Source organism: Tachypleus tridentatus, chromosome 2 (assembly GCF_004210375.1).
Source record: "Tachypleus tridentatus isolate NWPU-2018 chromosome 2, ASM421037v1, whole genome shotgun sequence".
NCBI classification, from domain to species: domain Eukaryota; kingdom Metazoa; phylum Arthropoda; class Merostomata; order Xiphosura; family Limulidae; genus Tachypleus; species Tachypleus tridentatus.
Genome location: NC_134826.1, coordinates 94,047,209 through 94,061,662, shown reverse-complemented (window position 1 = coordinate 94,061,662; position 14,454 = coordinate 94,047,209). Strand labels below are relative to the sequence as shown.

The 14,454-nt window shown below is 31.1% G+C and overlaps 1 protein-coding gene across 4 annotated transcripts in view; it reads left to right on the top strand.

The window, feature by feature from the left end:
- Window positions 1–5,619: 5,619 nt before the first annotated feature.
- Window positions 5,620–14,454, top strand: part of LOC143244582 (RILP-like protein homolog) — a 53,748-nt gene continuing 44,913 nt past the window's right edge. For 2 of the 4 annotated variants that reach the window (XM_076489532.1, XM_076489531.1), the window contains exon 1: window positions 5,622–6,074. In XM_076489532.1, coding sequence (XP_076345647.1) covers window positions 5,808–6,074 — 267 coding nt within the window. In that variant the 5' untranslated portion in view covers window positions 5,622–5,807. Of the gene's footprint in view, window positions 6,075–9,973; window positions 10,339–14,454 lie in introns of those variants that run through there. The other 2 variants (XM_076489534.1, XM_076489533.1) reach the window with 2 other exon arrangements.

The window sequence follows — 14,454 nt, the reverse complement described above, 5'->3', positions numbered from 1 at the left end:
TATATGCTTCTCTCAGTTAATTAATGATATATATCATCTAAACACTTTACATTAATAAATTTGAATAAGAAAACTCATTCAGTTTTGATCTGTAACATATTACCAGATAATAAACCATTTAACACATTAGAAAATTTAAGTACGATATTCTAAGACAAGCCTGAAAATCATGTCTTTGCTCTGATAGTTTATACATGTTTAAACTTAGTTCACCCTTTGGAGTGTTTTAAACAACATATAGTTAGTATCTATGTCCTTAACTCTTTTGGATACCTAATATGAATAGCTTTTACTCCTTGTCTCCTTCTGTGACAGCATGCCCTTGAATGTAATACAATTACAAAAGCTTTTTTTTTTTTTAGCCAGATATTTGAAAACGTTTGGTGTTAATATAACTTGTTGCTAGTAATATAAAAGTAGTGTGACTGAAGAAAAGGTTCTTTGCTTAATGGTGGATAAGTCACCAATCATTATCGGCCTACTTCGATAAGGAAAACATTTTCTGATCCCACTGTTAGTATTACATGACAAGTGTTAAGTTTCAGAAAGATTTGTATATTAAAGTAGAAACTTTTAAGTAAATGAAATAGGTATAGTGCAAAAAAATTGAAAATAGCAGACACTCCAAGTTCGTAGTATTTATGTTGTATGTCTCCTCTCCCTTACAGTTCATTTACTCTTGATATTGTCAAATACTTTAAGTCTGCCAACACGTATCAAGTATTGGGGTTACACTACAGTAATATTTAATTCCTGCTTAGCCAGGCGTACGTTGCTGGATGTGGTTGATAATGCAACACATACCTTTTAACTCTTTCAAGAAAGTGGACTCTGACTGAATGAAAAATAGCTTTAGTTCATATCAAAGAATCCATTATAATGATTGTAATAAACTGAAACAACTTTGGATTAGATTAGACCTTAATTTCATTGGTTTTGCTTGTAATATTTAAGGATGTTTACATTCTGAGTGTAGTTTTATATACAGCGTGTAGACATTTACTCAAGAGTAATAATAATAAATTATAGATAACAAAAATAAAAAAAGCTGGAAAACATTCATTCTTTTTATTCTACAGATTATATAGTTACATAAGTTTTGCATTCTGTAGGTCTGGCATGGCCAAGCGTTTTAAGGCGTGCGACTTGTAATCTGAGGGTCGCGGGTTCACATCCCCGTCGCGCCAAACATGCTCGTCCTTTCAGCTGTGGGGGCGTTATAATGTGACGGTCAATCCCACTATTCGTTGGTAAAAGAGTAGTCCAAGAGTTGTCGGTGGGTGGTGATGACTAGCTGCCTTCCCTCTAGTCTTACACTACAAAATTAAGGACAGCTAGCACAGATAGCGCTCAAGTAGCTTTGTGCAAAATTCCAAAACAAAACAAAACAAACAATCCATGAAGAAAATGCTACTACTACTAGTAGTAATAATAAAAATAAAAAAAAATAATGAGAAAATTTAAAAGAAAAACAAGGATTAAGTGTCTAGTGCAAGGTGGCCAGCTTGTGCAACATTCCTTAAATACATGTTAAAAGGGGAGAGGTATTTAGGACTATTTACATCATGTACGTGGTATCTGTCGAGATCACACATTAAGTTATTCTTATGCCAATTCTTAATGAAATATTTTAGAGAATTATGCAAGAGTCTTTCAGATATTGTGTCTATGTTTGCATACTTGTGGATGAATGTGGATGAAGTGCTACGTGGTACTTTATATGCCGAAGTTAGTACTGAATTTTGTATTCGTTGAAGTTTCTGTAAATGTGTGGGTGCTATGTTAATCCAGGCAGGTGATGCATATTCTATTATGGGTCTAATGTACGTTTTGTAGATTTTAAGTATATTGTCTGGTGATGTTCCTTGGTTTTTACCTGAAAGACTTCTTGCATAGTTTGCTCTTTTCCAGATTCGTTTCAGTATATTTCTAATATGCGGTAACCACGTTACTTTTGAATCATAGGTTAGACCTAGAAATTTAGCAGAAGTAGCAGTCAGTAAAAGTGATCCATTCATGTAGAGCTTTGGTGGATCTTTTTTCAGCTTATTGAGTCTGCTGAATAATATCACTTGGGTTTTCGGAATATTGATTTTAATTCTGTATTTCTGGCAGTATTCTTCGATGTTATTTAGAACTGGTTGTAGGTTCGTTGCTGCAATTGAAGGAGTGGGGGCACTTTTCCAGACTGTTACATCGTCAGCAAACTGCGATGCATAACCTAAATTTAGGTCCGACAGAGGCATATTACTCACATACATGATAAATAATATAGGGCTAACAACCCCTCCCTGCGGGACTCCTGCTTCGGGTGAAAAGGACCCTGAGTGGACCCCATTCACATTTACTTTGCACTTTCGGTTTTCCAGAAAGTTGGACAGCCAACGAATAGTTTCCTGGGGTAAAGCCATTTCGTGCAATCTATGACGCAAACCATTATGCCACACTGTGTCAAAAGCTTTCTCAATATCGAGAAAGCAAGCTACAGAGCATTCGTTTTTGTTAAAGCTGTCAGTAATTGATTCTGTAAGTCGAATCAGGTGGTCTGAAGTTTGGCGGTATTTTCAAAATCCGTTTTGAATTTCTGGTAATTTTGAATTTTCTTCTAAGTATACTGAGAGACGATTACTAATTATCCTCTCTAATACTTTGCCAGTACAACTGGTTAAGCTAATTGGGCGGTAGTTGTTTGGTTTATTCGCTGGCTTTCCTTCTTTCTGGAACATTAATATTATTGCTTCCTTCCAAGAAACGGGGATATATCCAGCTGATAATGATAGATTAAATAAAGCTGTTAGGTGTTCATATAATCTCTGAGTGACGTGTTTTAGGAGGATAGCTTGAATACCATCTTCTCCAGGGGCTTTATTTTTTGTGTTGTTAATAGCAGTTACGACTTCCGTTACAGTGATATCTTTAATCAGTTGATGAGTGCTCCAGTCTTTTGTTTTCTCTTGATTTATAATAGTGTTGACTAGAAATTTAGGTGTGTAAATGCTTTTGCTGTGATCAATAAAGTTATTAACTGTGTTATAGAAGTATCTGTTCATGTTTGGTTCATGATGTGTCTTGAACGTGTTTTGTAGGTGCGTTTTTAAATATATCAGCTTTTTCTATGTCAGTGTACGCTGTTTCTCCATCCAGTTCAAGTGGTGGATATACTGTGTTTGTTGTTCCTGTATTCGTAAATCTTTTTAAGTGTGTCCAGAATTGTTTTGGATCAGTTTTGTGATTTAGTTCTGAACAGAAGGTGTCCCAGTTTTCTTGTTTTTGTTGTCGGATTAAATGTCGTATCTTATTCCTTATAGTGTTGATCTGTGTTTTAACTGGGGTTGCGATTTTGTATGTACTGTCTGCGGAGTATACGTCTGTTTTTAATTAAGTGTATTATGTCTTTGTGTGGTTGCCATGAGTGAGTTGTTGTGAAGTGTTTTTGTTTCGGTATAGAACTGTTGGCTGCATGTTTTAGACACTCAGAGATGATATGACAGTATGCATCTATATCTGATGCGTCTGCGGCAATATATAGTACTTCGGGAAGTAAGGTTTGATTTAAGATAGTTTGAAGAAATTGCCAATTAGCTTTGTTGTAATTCAGTTGATCTTTAACTTTAATTTTGTTTAAGTGAGGGGTGAGATTGAAGATACACCAAACTGGGAGGTGGTCACTATCCAAATCGTGACCAACATGAAAGTTTACGAGTTTGCGACTCATATTAGACGAACACAGGCATAGGTCCAGTATTTCACTGGTGCCGTGTGCGTACGAGATATGTGTCGGTGTTGCATCATTTAATAAAATCATGTTAGATTCATCCAGAAATTGAAAAAGGAAATTGCCGTTTGCGTTTGTACTTCGACAGTTGAATGCTATATGTTTACTATTTAGATCGCCTGTAATGATTAGATTAGGATTGTTATTATTCAATGAATGCAAAATATTTGCATCTAACACTGTACTAGGCGAGCAGTAGATGCCCGCCACAGTAACGTCAGTATGATTATGCGTTTTTATATTGATGACTATGGATTCGTTACGGGAAGGAATGCTAAGTTCCTGAACTATAAGTTCAGTCCTGTACAATAATAAAATACCTCTGTTTGGATCTCTATTATCCTTCCTGTCATGTCTAATAATTGAGTAGCCGTTTAATTTAAACCGATGGTAGTTATAGAGGAGAGTTTCACTAATTGTAATAACATCTGGTTTTATGGAGTTTGTTGTATCTTCAATCTAATGTTTCTTGAAAGCAAGAGCACCCTGGATATTGATGTGTAGTACTGTAAAGTTATCCATGTTTAGTGGAGTTCATGATGGAGGTTAAAATTTGCGGCAGGAATTTATGTATGTTTTTCGAAATGATTTATCTATTATGTCTGTGAGACTGTTGGTATTCGTAGGGTTTGTATATTCTGCCATAATTTCCGAGAAGGTGGAAGTTATGGCAGATGTCAGTGTGGTTTCAATCGTTGTTGGCGTGGTTGGTTGTGTGTCTTGAGGTGATTTGGGTAATTCGTCTTCACATGGTGATGGTTTTTCCTGTCGGAATTATGAAGTTTTGACCACTGCAGCATAAGTGTTTGTTTGTGTAGTTGTGTTTTGATATTGTTGTATGTGGTACTGTTAAGCTATATTTAGGAACTGGCTTGTCAATGTGCTGGTTGTCATTGAAATTTCTTCAGTGTAGAATGAAATGAAATTTCACCCAACTCTTTAAACCTTTTGGCTGTAAATAAAACTTTACAATGAGAGATTTAATTTGCATAAAACAAAAGAGTTCATATAATACCTGGAGAGGTATCACATGGAGTTAAAAGCTGTTCACTTGAAGTTTCACCAGGTTGAAGACAGCATTGTCGCAATCTCTTAAGCCTAGTTATTTTATTATGCATCGGGTTTGTGTCACAAAAATTGAGAAAATTACCACCAAAGAAGTTGCGAATTGCCGTTAATTCCATTATTGTAGTAGTTGCTATGGGAAAGATTATGATTTTTAATACAATTTTTGAGGCATATATACGGGTATTTTGACAAAATGTATTACAGAAACTGTAAGTAGACATTTTAACGTAGTAACTTGCTATTTAAAAAAAAAAGACGAAAAAAGAGTAAAAATTATTAGTTAGAGATACTTTAAACCAAATAGAATATAATCAGTGATGTCGAGAAAACCCACTTGTAGAGAAAAATATATATGTAAAAACGGCTCGTTTGGATTCCCAAACCTGATGATGACCGATAAAGGTCGAAACATTGTTCGCTCCTCTACGTAAAATATTTTCTCAACCCAAACGAGCCGTTTTTGCAAATATATTTCTCAACAAGTGGGTTTCTTGACATCACTGATAAATAATAACTAGATTCTTAAAGTTTCCGTCAACCATGACTACTCTAGACTAGTATTAAGTTTCTTGATTAAACGTGTAATTTGATAAAGTTTGAAACATCAGTGCGAATGTTTGACTGTACTATAAAAGTTATTCTACAATAAGAAGACATAAATACAGTAAAGATAAATAAAAGTTAACGTTAGAAAAGATAGTATCACTGATACGCATATACATCGAAATGCAATTTGATATTTGCGATAATATGCCTACAGAATTTTATATGCTATGTATAAAGATGGCGCTCCAACATCGTGAATTTTACCCTATAGTTATCTTCAAACATAGTTTACCTCAGTTGCTAGATAACCATGGTAACTGTTATGAATATATGTATATATTGTTATTTATTTTCATTTAAACACCAATATTATATCTATGGTAGTTATTTATTAAAAGCTTCATATTTATACTTCTAAATGAATTCAGTTGTTGAGACATTTTGTGTTGAAGATGTTTACAACCTAGAGTCTGAAATTGGAAAAGAATTGGAGAATATAATTGATGTTTATGGCGTTGAAGCTACTAATTTGATGCCCAAAGTTCTCAGTGCTTTAGAGCATTTGGAATTCTGTGTAGTTAGAAACGATCGTGTAGATTTAGAAGTATCATGCCTTAATTCAACTATTGCCCAACTTCAGTTTGAGAAAGTTGAAAAGCAAGAGTGTAAAAGCAAATTGGAAAAGGTAAGCACTCTGTTATTATCATTAATACGATATTGCCCACAGACAATGGAAGCCTATGTGAACTTGGAATCCACTTGGCCAGTTGAAGATGTAAGAGGGTAAAACGACAGATTGGATCAGGACCTATTTTATTCTAGCCCTCCAGTGGCACAGTAGTATGTCTGTGAACTAAAAAACCAGTTTTCAATACCCGTAGTGGGTAGAGCACAGATAGACCTTTGTTTAACTTTGTGCTTAATTACAAACAACAACAATTTTGACTTATCGACTTTAAGCTTATAACATATTTTTTATTGTTTCACCATATTATGTAAAATATTGTGTAATAACATGTGCTGACAAACTACTGCTAAAAGTAGTTGTAAATAGAAATTATAATGGTACAAGTTCTGCTTCTAGTTAATGTTGTTACATTTTTAGAACTTTGTCTTTTTGTACTTGTTAATTTTGTGTATCTTATGGAATGAATTGGATTAAAAATATTTCATCTACAATAAATTTGTAAACTAAATGATGCCACTGTATATCACTTGTATCACATTTTCTTTTATAAACATTATTGGCTAAAATACTTAACCTGATAAACAAATAATTGTATGGAAAAAGAAATCTGTTTGACAGTCACACAGCTGCTTCCTAACAGTTTATAAGACTTTACAGTATCATCATAAATGCTTGTAATATTATTATTAGATTGCACAAAATTTAATATTCAGTAAATTTGTGTGAAAGTGTTTTTTATTTGTTTTGTTAAAATCACTTTTGTATTAAACTAGTAACCTTAACTGAAAACATGGATTCATTTGTAAATAAACATATTCAGTAAGTTGTACCAAAAAAAAAAAAAAATTCACTTTCAAACTGCATTTTTACAAACTCTCACCTACAACATATTCCCTTTTTTTGCCACACTTTACAACTCATGAGAATGCTTCATAATCTTACCAATGATTATACTTAATTTTTGTCACTTCCTTAACATAATAAATGTTAATTTCATTTGACAAGCAAAATGTTCACAAGTTTTTCATTAAAATAAAAGGGCCAGTTTTGTATCATGTACACTTCTTGAAAAAATACATGACTTAATACACTTTGAATATGGTTGTCTTATTCTTATTTTTTATTTAGAGAAAAAAAGGCAATCTTGTTAAAGTTTACAAGATTATCAAAGGGATTGAAAGGATGAAGGCCTCTGATTTTTTTGAGCTGTATTAAGAAGACTGTAATATGATCAGATGATACAAGTTAATTAATTGTAAAAAAAAAAATCTGATTGGGTTTTTGGCTTATGGAATGAGTTGCCATCAGCAGTAGTGGAGGTCAGCACTTTACAAGATTTTTTAAATGTGGAACTGATAATTTCCTGGATAGGTAAAAAGTGGGTTTGATTTTTACATTCCATTTTCTTTGACATGGGTTGCAGGGACAGCCTTTGGGGACCAAATAGACTCTTGTTGGACTTCTGTGATATTATGAATGCAGAGTCAGTTCTGTATTATGTGCACTCACAAACTAAAGCTTGAATCTGCAATGTTTGAATACAGGGCCAATTCTTTATCATGTGCATACACTTTGAGATAAAAATTTGAACCTAGTACTCCTTGAATATGGGGCTAGTTCCATATCACCAGGATGTGGAGACCAGAACTTAAACAGTCTTTATTCAAGAACACTCACACATCAACCCAAACTCCAGGCAAAAACTGTTGAATAAAACTTAAGAATATCGTAAATCTTAACTATTCACTTCATCTAGTCATTGAGTCAAATTTAAAAGCAACAAATTTTATATGATAATAATCCTTTAAAGTTAACCAGTCACTTTATAAACATTTAATCAATAGATCTTAAAAATCAAATTTTAGAGTATTAAAACTGAATTTTTCTTAGAATTAATACGTAATTTATTCTTTTGATATTGAAGATCAAAATTTATAACAGAAATAAAAGCATTGCTTATCCATCAGCCATATTATTTATCTCATATTTGGGTGTTTACCAATCATGAAGCAGTGGAAGAAATATAGGTACAAGTGAGGTTTTGCATGCATATCAAAGTTTAAACTTTTAATACTTGAACTTGTGGAAACATTTCAAATCAAGAACTTGTTTAAATTGCCAAGAAATATTAACACTCTGTCATAGAGAAGTAAACATTTTCAAGATGAAATACATGTAAAGTTATAGGTATTGTAGAAATAACAATCACAACTTTTTATATACTGTACGGTTAGTAGTTAGGCAATTAGACAGAAAATTCGAGACTGAGGAACTGATAGATAGATGTAGAATTTCTCCTGCTCTAATACAACTTTTTAACTACCTGAGGAGGAGAAACATTGCAAGAAAACATATGAAAATTATATATACAAAATTTTGTATTGTGTAAAAATTAAATCTTCAAGCTTTGCATATTTTTAGTTTAAGTATATTTACATATCAGTTTTATTTTTGAATTTATTCAAAAGCTGAATTTTTTAAACGTAAGGGTTTTGATATTTTATCAATATTTTTAAACCATCTTGAAATTTTTATCATTATCTTTGTAAAAATATGTATTAAAAAAACTTCATGTAAGAATAGTTAGTGCCTTTACAAAGCTAAACCTAATACAAATAAGGTCCATTGAATGGTTATGATCAACATCATATAATAACTAGTTTATAGTCTGATTTTCTGTTTTCATACTTCACTCTGATCAGTAGTCTTGTATATTTTTAGCTGCACATTAAAAAAGAATAAGGATTTTATTATAATCAAGCATTCAAAGTTAAAAAGATTATGCAGCTCAAAATTTATTTTAACTTACAGGTACTAAGTTTATTATTTTCAGTGAGGGAAACAAATGAATTTTCTAGTTTGTGGCCTTGTGTTTAAGAACACTTAATTTTTAATCACTACACAGTTTTCTCCTTAATGCAATTGTTAAAAGTAGTACTCTAGTAAATCCAAAGTTAGACCTGTGGGAAAAGTTTGTGGTTTTTATATCAGAATTAGTAATGTGCTTTGAATTAATAATGTTAAATATTTCATACATATTATATACATATATTCTGGTACATTTATTGCACTATAGTTTTGATTACACATTTACTCCATATTTTATTAAGATTAATGGTCAAAAGTTCATGTTATTTAGCCAAGTTATAACTTACTTAGATTGTGTTTTGGTTACAAACATAAAAGTATGTTTATTGTGTAATTTCTCATCACTTGCTTGTGTATTGTATTTTATAGTTCACTGATTACATAATATTCTAATTTTGAAGTGACTTAATCTGGCATTTCTGTTTCAACTTTACTGCAAATTTCAAGGAAATGTATATTACATTAACAAAATGCCGTGCATTTGTATTTAACTTTTACGCAAGTGCCATGCTTATCATTGTCATGGATAATGGGTTACATAGCATGCATCATTTTGTTATTTTGACTGTTATTAACCAGTTAAACACATTCTTTCAGTTACATATGGCAAATGTTGATACACATAAATAAATTATCAACAATTTTAGTATAAAGTTAACCATTTGGTCTCTTTCTCATGCCTACCTAAATACTTTCCTGAACTTCTCCCTATTTAATTCTTTGAATATCCAATTTTTTTTTTCATGTGTGTTACATTATTAAGTTTTGAAAATAAGACAGTATGATGCACATATATATCTAATATTTTTGTTTAATTCAGTAGTACGTTATCGTTAGGGTACGTGTAACTTAATATAACTTGTAGAAGTTTCATGCAGTTTCAGTGTGTACTATTAATAGTCCTTATATTAAAACTAGTAAAATTGGATCTTTATTTGAAATACTGTGAAATGTGTTTATTACACATAGTATAATAACGATAATATCTTATCTATCGACTATACAGTATATTATGATGATGACCTCCTTTATAACTTAAGGGATCGTTGAGTTAGTTTACCGCAAACGTTTGTTTGGCATCTGAGGGTTTTATAGTTGAAATTGTTCTAGAAAAGCAAAAACAATATGATCCATTTTTTGGCGCGTACTTGAGCTGTTAGTGTCAGTTTATACTATTATTCGGTCAGGTGTGACAGCTGTAAGGTAGGTAAGTGTAGGAAGTGGTCTGGTAGGCTTAGGCCTTCCACCGGTTGTGCGACTTGAAATATTAATATTAGTACTGAGTTATATACACTCGTCAGTTTGATTCGGAAATGAGGCTATGTGTGGATTGTTGTGCCTTCTAACCATTTTTGTTTGCGGATGGGCTGTTGCCTTTTTCATGAGATCACAGGTAAGAATATATTGTACTTCGTCACCAGTTTTCAACCGTAATTATATATTTGTGACTACATACGTTTTAGTTTTTTCATGTGGATGAAGTGAAATAAGACAGATGTTTGATAAACAACTAGTACACGTCCTGTCCCAACCAAAACTATAATTTCGCATGTTCCATAATAGACGTATGTATTGCGCACGCGGGTCTATTAGTATTATAGTAACCAAAATTTCGGGAGAATTATTTTTTTCGGCGATGTCAGAAAATTTATGCTAAGATATGTTAGATTAAAAATTATTCAGTTAAATATCTTAGACGATAGAGAAATACAAAATAATCCTTAAGTGTAGACCAGCAAGTTACACGTATTATTGTTATTAGCACAAGTTTATAGCAATTTCGTGATAAAATACCAAATACGTATTACCTAAGGTGAAACTGATATGTTGCCTCGCTGAATTGTTAATTAATTTTCTGAAGGCTGTAAAAGTGTGATACTACGACATTTTTAGTTATCAATGCTAATAATTGTATTGTTACATAACCTTGAAAATTCGAGTTGGGTTTAACAGGCGAAGTCTACATAATTCATTTTGTAAGCTACTGTTTTGAATGTTTCGTTCTGTTACGTTTTAAATACTGGATTATTACAAGAATAAAGAACGCAAAAGTTATTTTGGTTTTTAACTAAAACTTAGTAAAAAATACAATATGTTGCATATGTTACTTTTTTGCCATTTGTTAGAAAGGTCAGTGATTGTATTTACCTTGAAATTATCCAAGTCATCACAGAAATACAACTGGTAAAATTAGAAACCAACATGTCTGCCAAATAATATTACAAATAGAATGTTGACCATCCTTCTGAGATTGGGTATAAATAGTACCAAAATTATACTTGATATTATTATTTGCATTGTAAAGAAAGGATATAAAAGATGAAGAATATAAGACGAGAACACAAATGAAAAACGTGGAAAAGACAATTTGTTTTTACTATTATTGAATGAGTTACATCAGCATTATTTGAAGCCGATAATTTAAAAGTTTAAGAGGTAATGGATGATTTTCTGAAAATTAAAAGGCTAAAATATTTACTTCACATAATGGTGGGTATGCAATGAAGCTATGAAGGATAAAAAGGCTTTTACTTTTATTGTTCATATGTTATGAAACCTTGATCATTCCTTAAAAGTCTTCAAGTTACAGTAATATATTGCTTTTTGTTTTTTTGTAAGTTGAGGTGTGTTATCAATGGGCTAATACAGGTTTTTCATTTTACTTGTGCGAAAGGCATGCACTAGAAATGCAAAGTAAAAGCTGGCTATTAAGCTTGGTGAATTACCCATCAAAAAATTTTAAAATGTGCAGATATAATTCCCACAAAACAAAAATCTTTCTGGACTTGCCAAAGTCAACCATTTAAAAATTTATATATATATATGTATAAAATATTTAAATGGTTGTTTAAAGAAATTCTTCAGTGTAAGCAAAAATATATGAGTTTTCTAAAATTTTATTAACAACTTTTCAATCTTTATAATGTTCCTTAAAGTTTTTTTTATTATATACAAATGAGATAAACCTTGCTTTTTCTTCCCCTCATGAATTTTTTCATCATAAGTTGTTTAGTAGTATCTTCCAAACACTTTTTCTTAAAGTGTATCTCATCTACAAGTTAGAACTAATTATAGAATTTAATGTATGTTTTGAAGTTATCCAAAAGGTGTGTCTTTGTTAGTGTAGTATTTTTCATCTCCGGTAGCTGTAAAACATTGGTTGCAAAATTCTATCGTACATAATTAACAATGATACTCCTCGATTCTTTGGCCACAAAATGTCTTCAAATAATAATTAGTAAATTTGGTTGTATTAAGAGCTACAAACGTTTTCAGTATAACATTTGACGTATTTAATGCTTTAATTCTGTTTTTATTTAAACGTAAACATATTGGTTCAGATAATTCGTTAAACTTTCAAAATCAGCCCTGAAATGTTTACGGTTAAAATCACAGATCACTGTTTGCTACAAATGTTTTGTATTTTTCAAAGAGGATTTTCATAATTTCAGTATTTTTTTGTGTTTCAAATAAAGTGACTGATCTCTTTTAAAGTGGATTAATAACACTTTAAACTTCCAATAAAATCAGCATAGTACTTGTAGTAGCTTGGGCTGTTATAGATATTGAATAATTATATTTTTTTAGTGCAGTGATTTTAATTTTTTACTATTTAGACATATATGATTGTTATAAATAATATGCTAGTAGCAAATAGTTTTGCTATTTATCATTATGCATAATAACTCATCTACAATATTAGTGCAAAATTGATGCATTATTAAGCATGTATGAGTTGTAATCCTCAATAAAGTAGGCCATAAGTTATAGTGCAGAGTTGCTGGAAACATGTTGTTGGAGTATTTCTTCATTTATATTTCATTTACTGATTTGAAAGCTATGCTTATTTTTGTGCCATAACAATTTGGTTAAATTTTAGATCTGCTAGTTTAAAACAAACTAAAATCTGAACAAGTGACAAAACATAATGTTGTGTTGCTGAGATCAGTGAATAACCAGCTAGCCATTTCTCTGCACCTTGTTAATAAAATGTAAAGTTATTCTATGCATGCATATTTTCAGATTCTATGAATAGTGGTTAACAAATATATATGTAGATACTGAATGTATGAATTGATCTCTGGACAAGAATAAGGCTATTAATGTTTTATTGCCATACCATAAAAAAGTATCTGTCTACTGTATGAATCTGTCTGCTTATTAATTCAATTATTAATTCAGAGAGGAAGCTCTCTGTCTGTCCTTTTTGTATAATGGCAGAGTATCTACATTATTCTGTTGTCACAATGTGTGTTGGTATATATTGACATCTTAGAAACTACTAGATGCCTAGGAGTTTTGAGATCAACTTTGTAAACTATATAGATATTTTACTGTTAAATGTGATGAGGGAATTGATCTGAACTGTAGTGTGACTTAACTGTGAGAACATTTGAGAACTATGACAGAAGAAAATTGTATTGCTGGAATTAATACTTTGTAAAGTTTGCATAAATTTTTTATTTGTTGAAAAAGCTTAAGTGGAGTTTACATAGGTTTGGACATATTTCTGTAAGGGTGGTGACATCAGATAATTTTGTGATCATTAGAAGATTTTCAGCATAGTTTCATAATAATACTTTTTATAACATTATTATAAAATCTGTAATAAAAATGGCTACAGAATCTATTTGTAGAGATAGTTTAGAAAAGCACCTGATAAACTTGTAATTTGACAGCTGATAATCAATGTTGATTTTTGAACAAGGTTTGCTTGTTTAACAAACTTAATGCAGTTTTTTTTTTGTTATAATGAAGGCACCATATTAACACTTTGTATCTTACTTTCCAAAAGGTGTTATGAAAAAGGTTAATTGCAAAGTTTGATTATTAGTAGTCAGTAGAAAGTTGCAACACATTAGTATAAAATATTCTTGATATTAAAAAGCAAAATGTAGTTATAAATGATAATTCTTGCAGTTGAGAGAATGTGGCCAGTGGGAATCCATAGGAAATATTTTAAGAACTTTGTTATTTAAAACCCTAATTCATTTTATTCAGAAAGATATATATGTTCTCAATAACTGAGGTATAATCTATATTATGAAACATGCTTTCATCCTGTTTGTTTTGATATACGAGATCTGTAATTAACAATATACATATAGTATTTTCCAAGAAACTGTTAATCAAAACTGACTAAGTTATACATTACACAGTAAAACCTACAGTATATTTTTTAGGAGAATTTGAAATTGCTTTTAGTATACTTAAGGTTATGTTGATAGTTGGTAAGTATGTCAAATTATTATTGGAATTTTATATTCATTAAAATACTTTTTATTTGTTAGTACATTGTTGCCTGATGAAGGTTTCAGTAAGAATGCTGAAAGCTCGTAATTAAAAGTATTGTAATGTAAAGAAAAGTCCATGTATAATTCCACCTATTAATTTACTTGTGTTAGGAGTCTTAAAAAATATTGATAGTTGGTAAATTGTCTTAGACATTTGTGACCATAAATAAGTCTGTATTATTAGATTATCAGTTTCAAGATAGCAAGTATATATT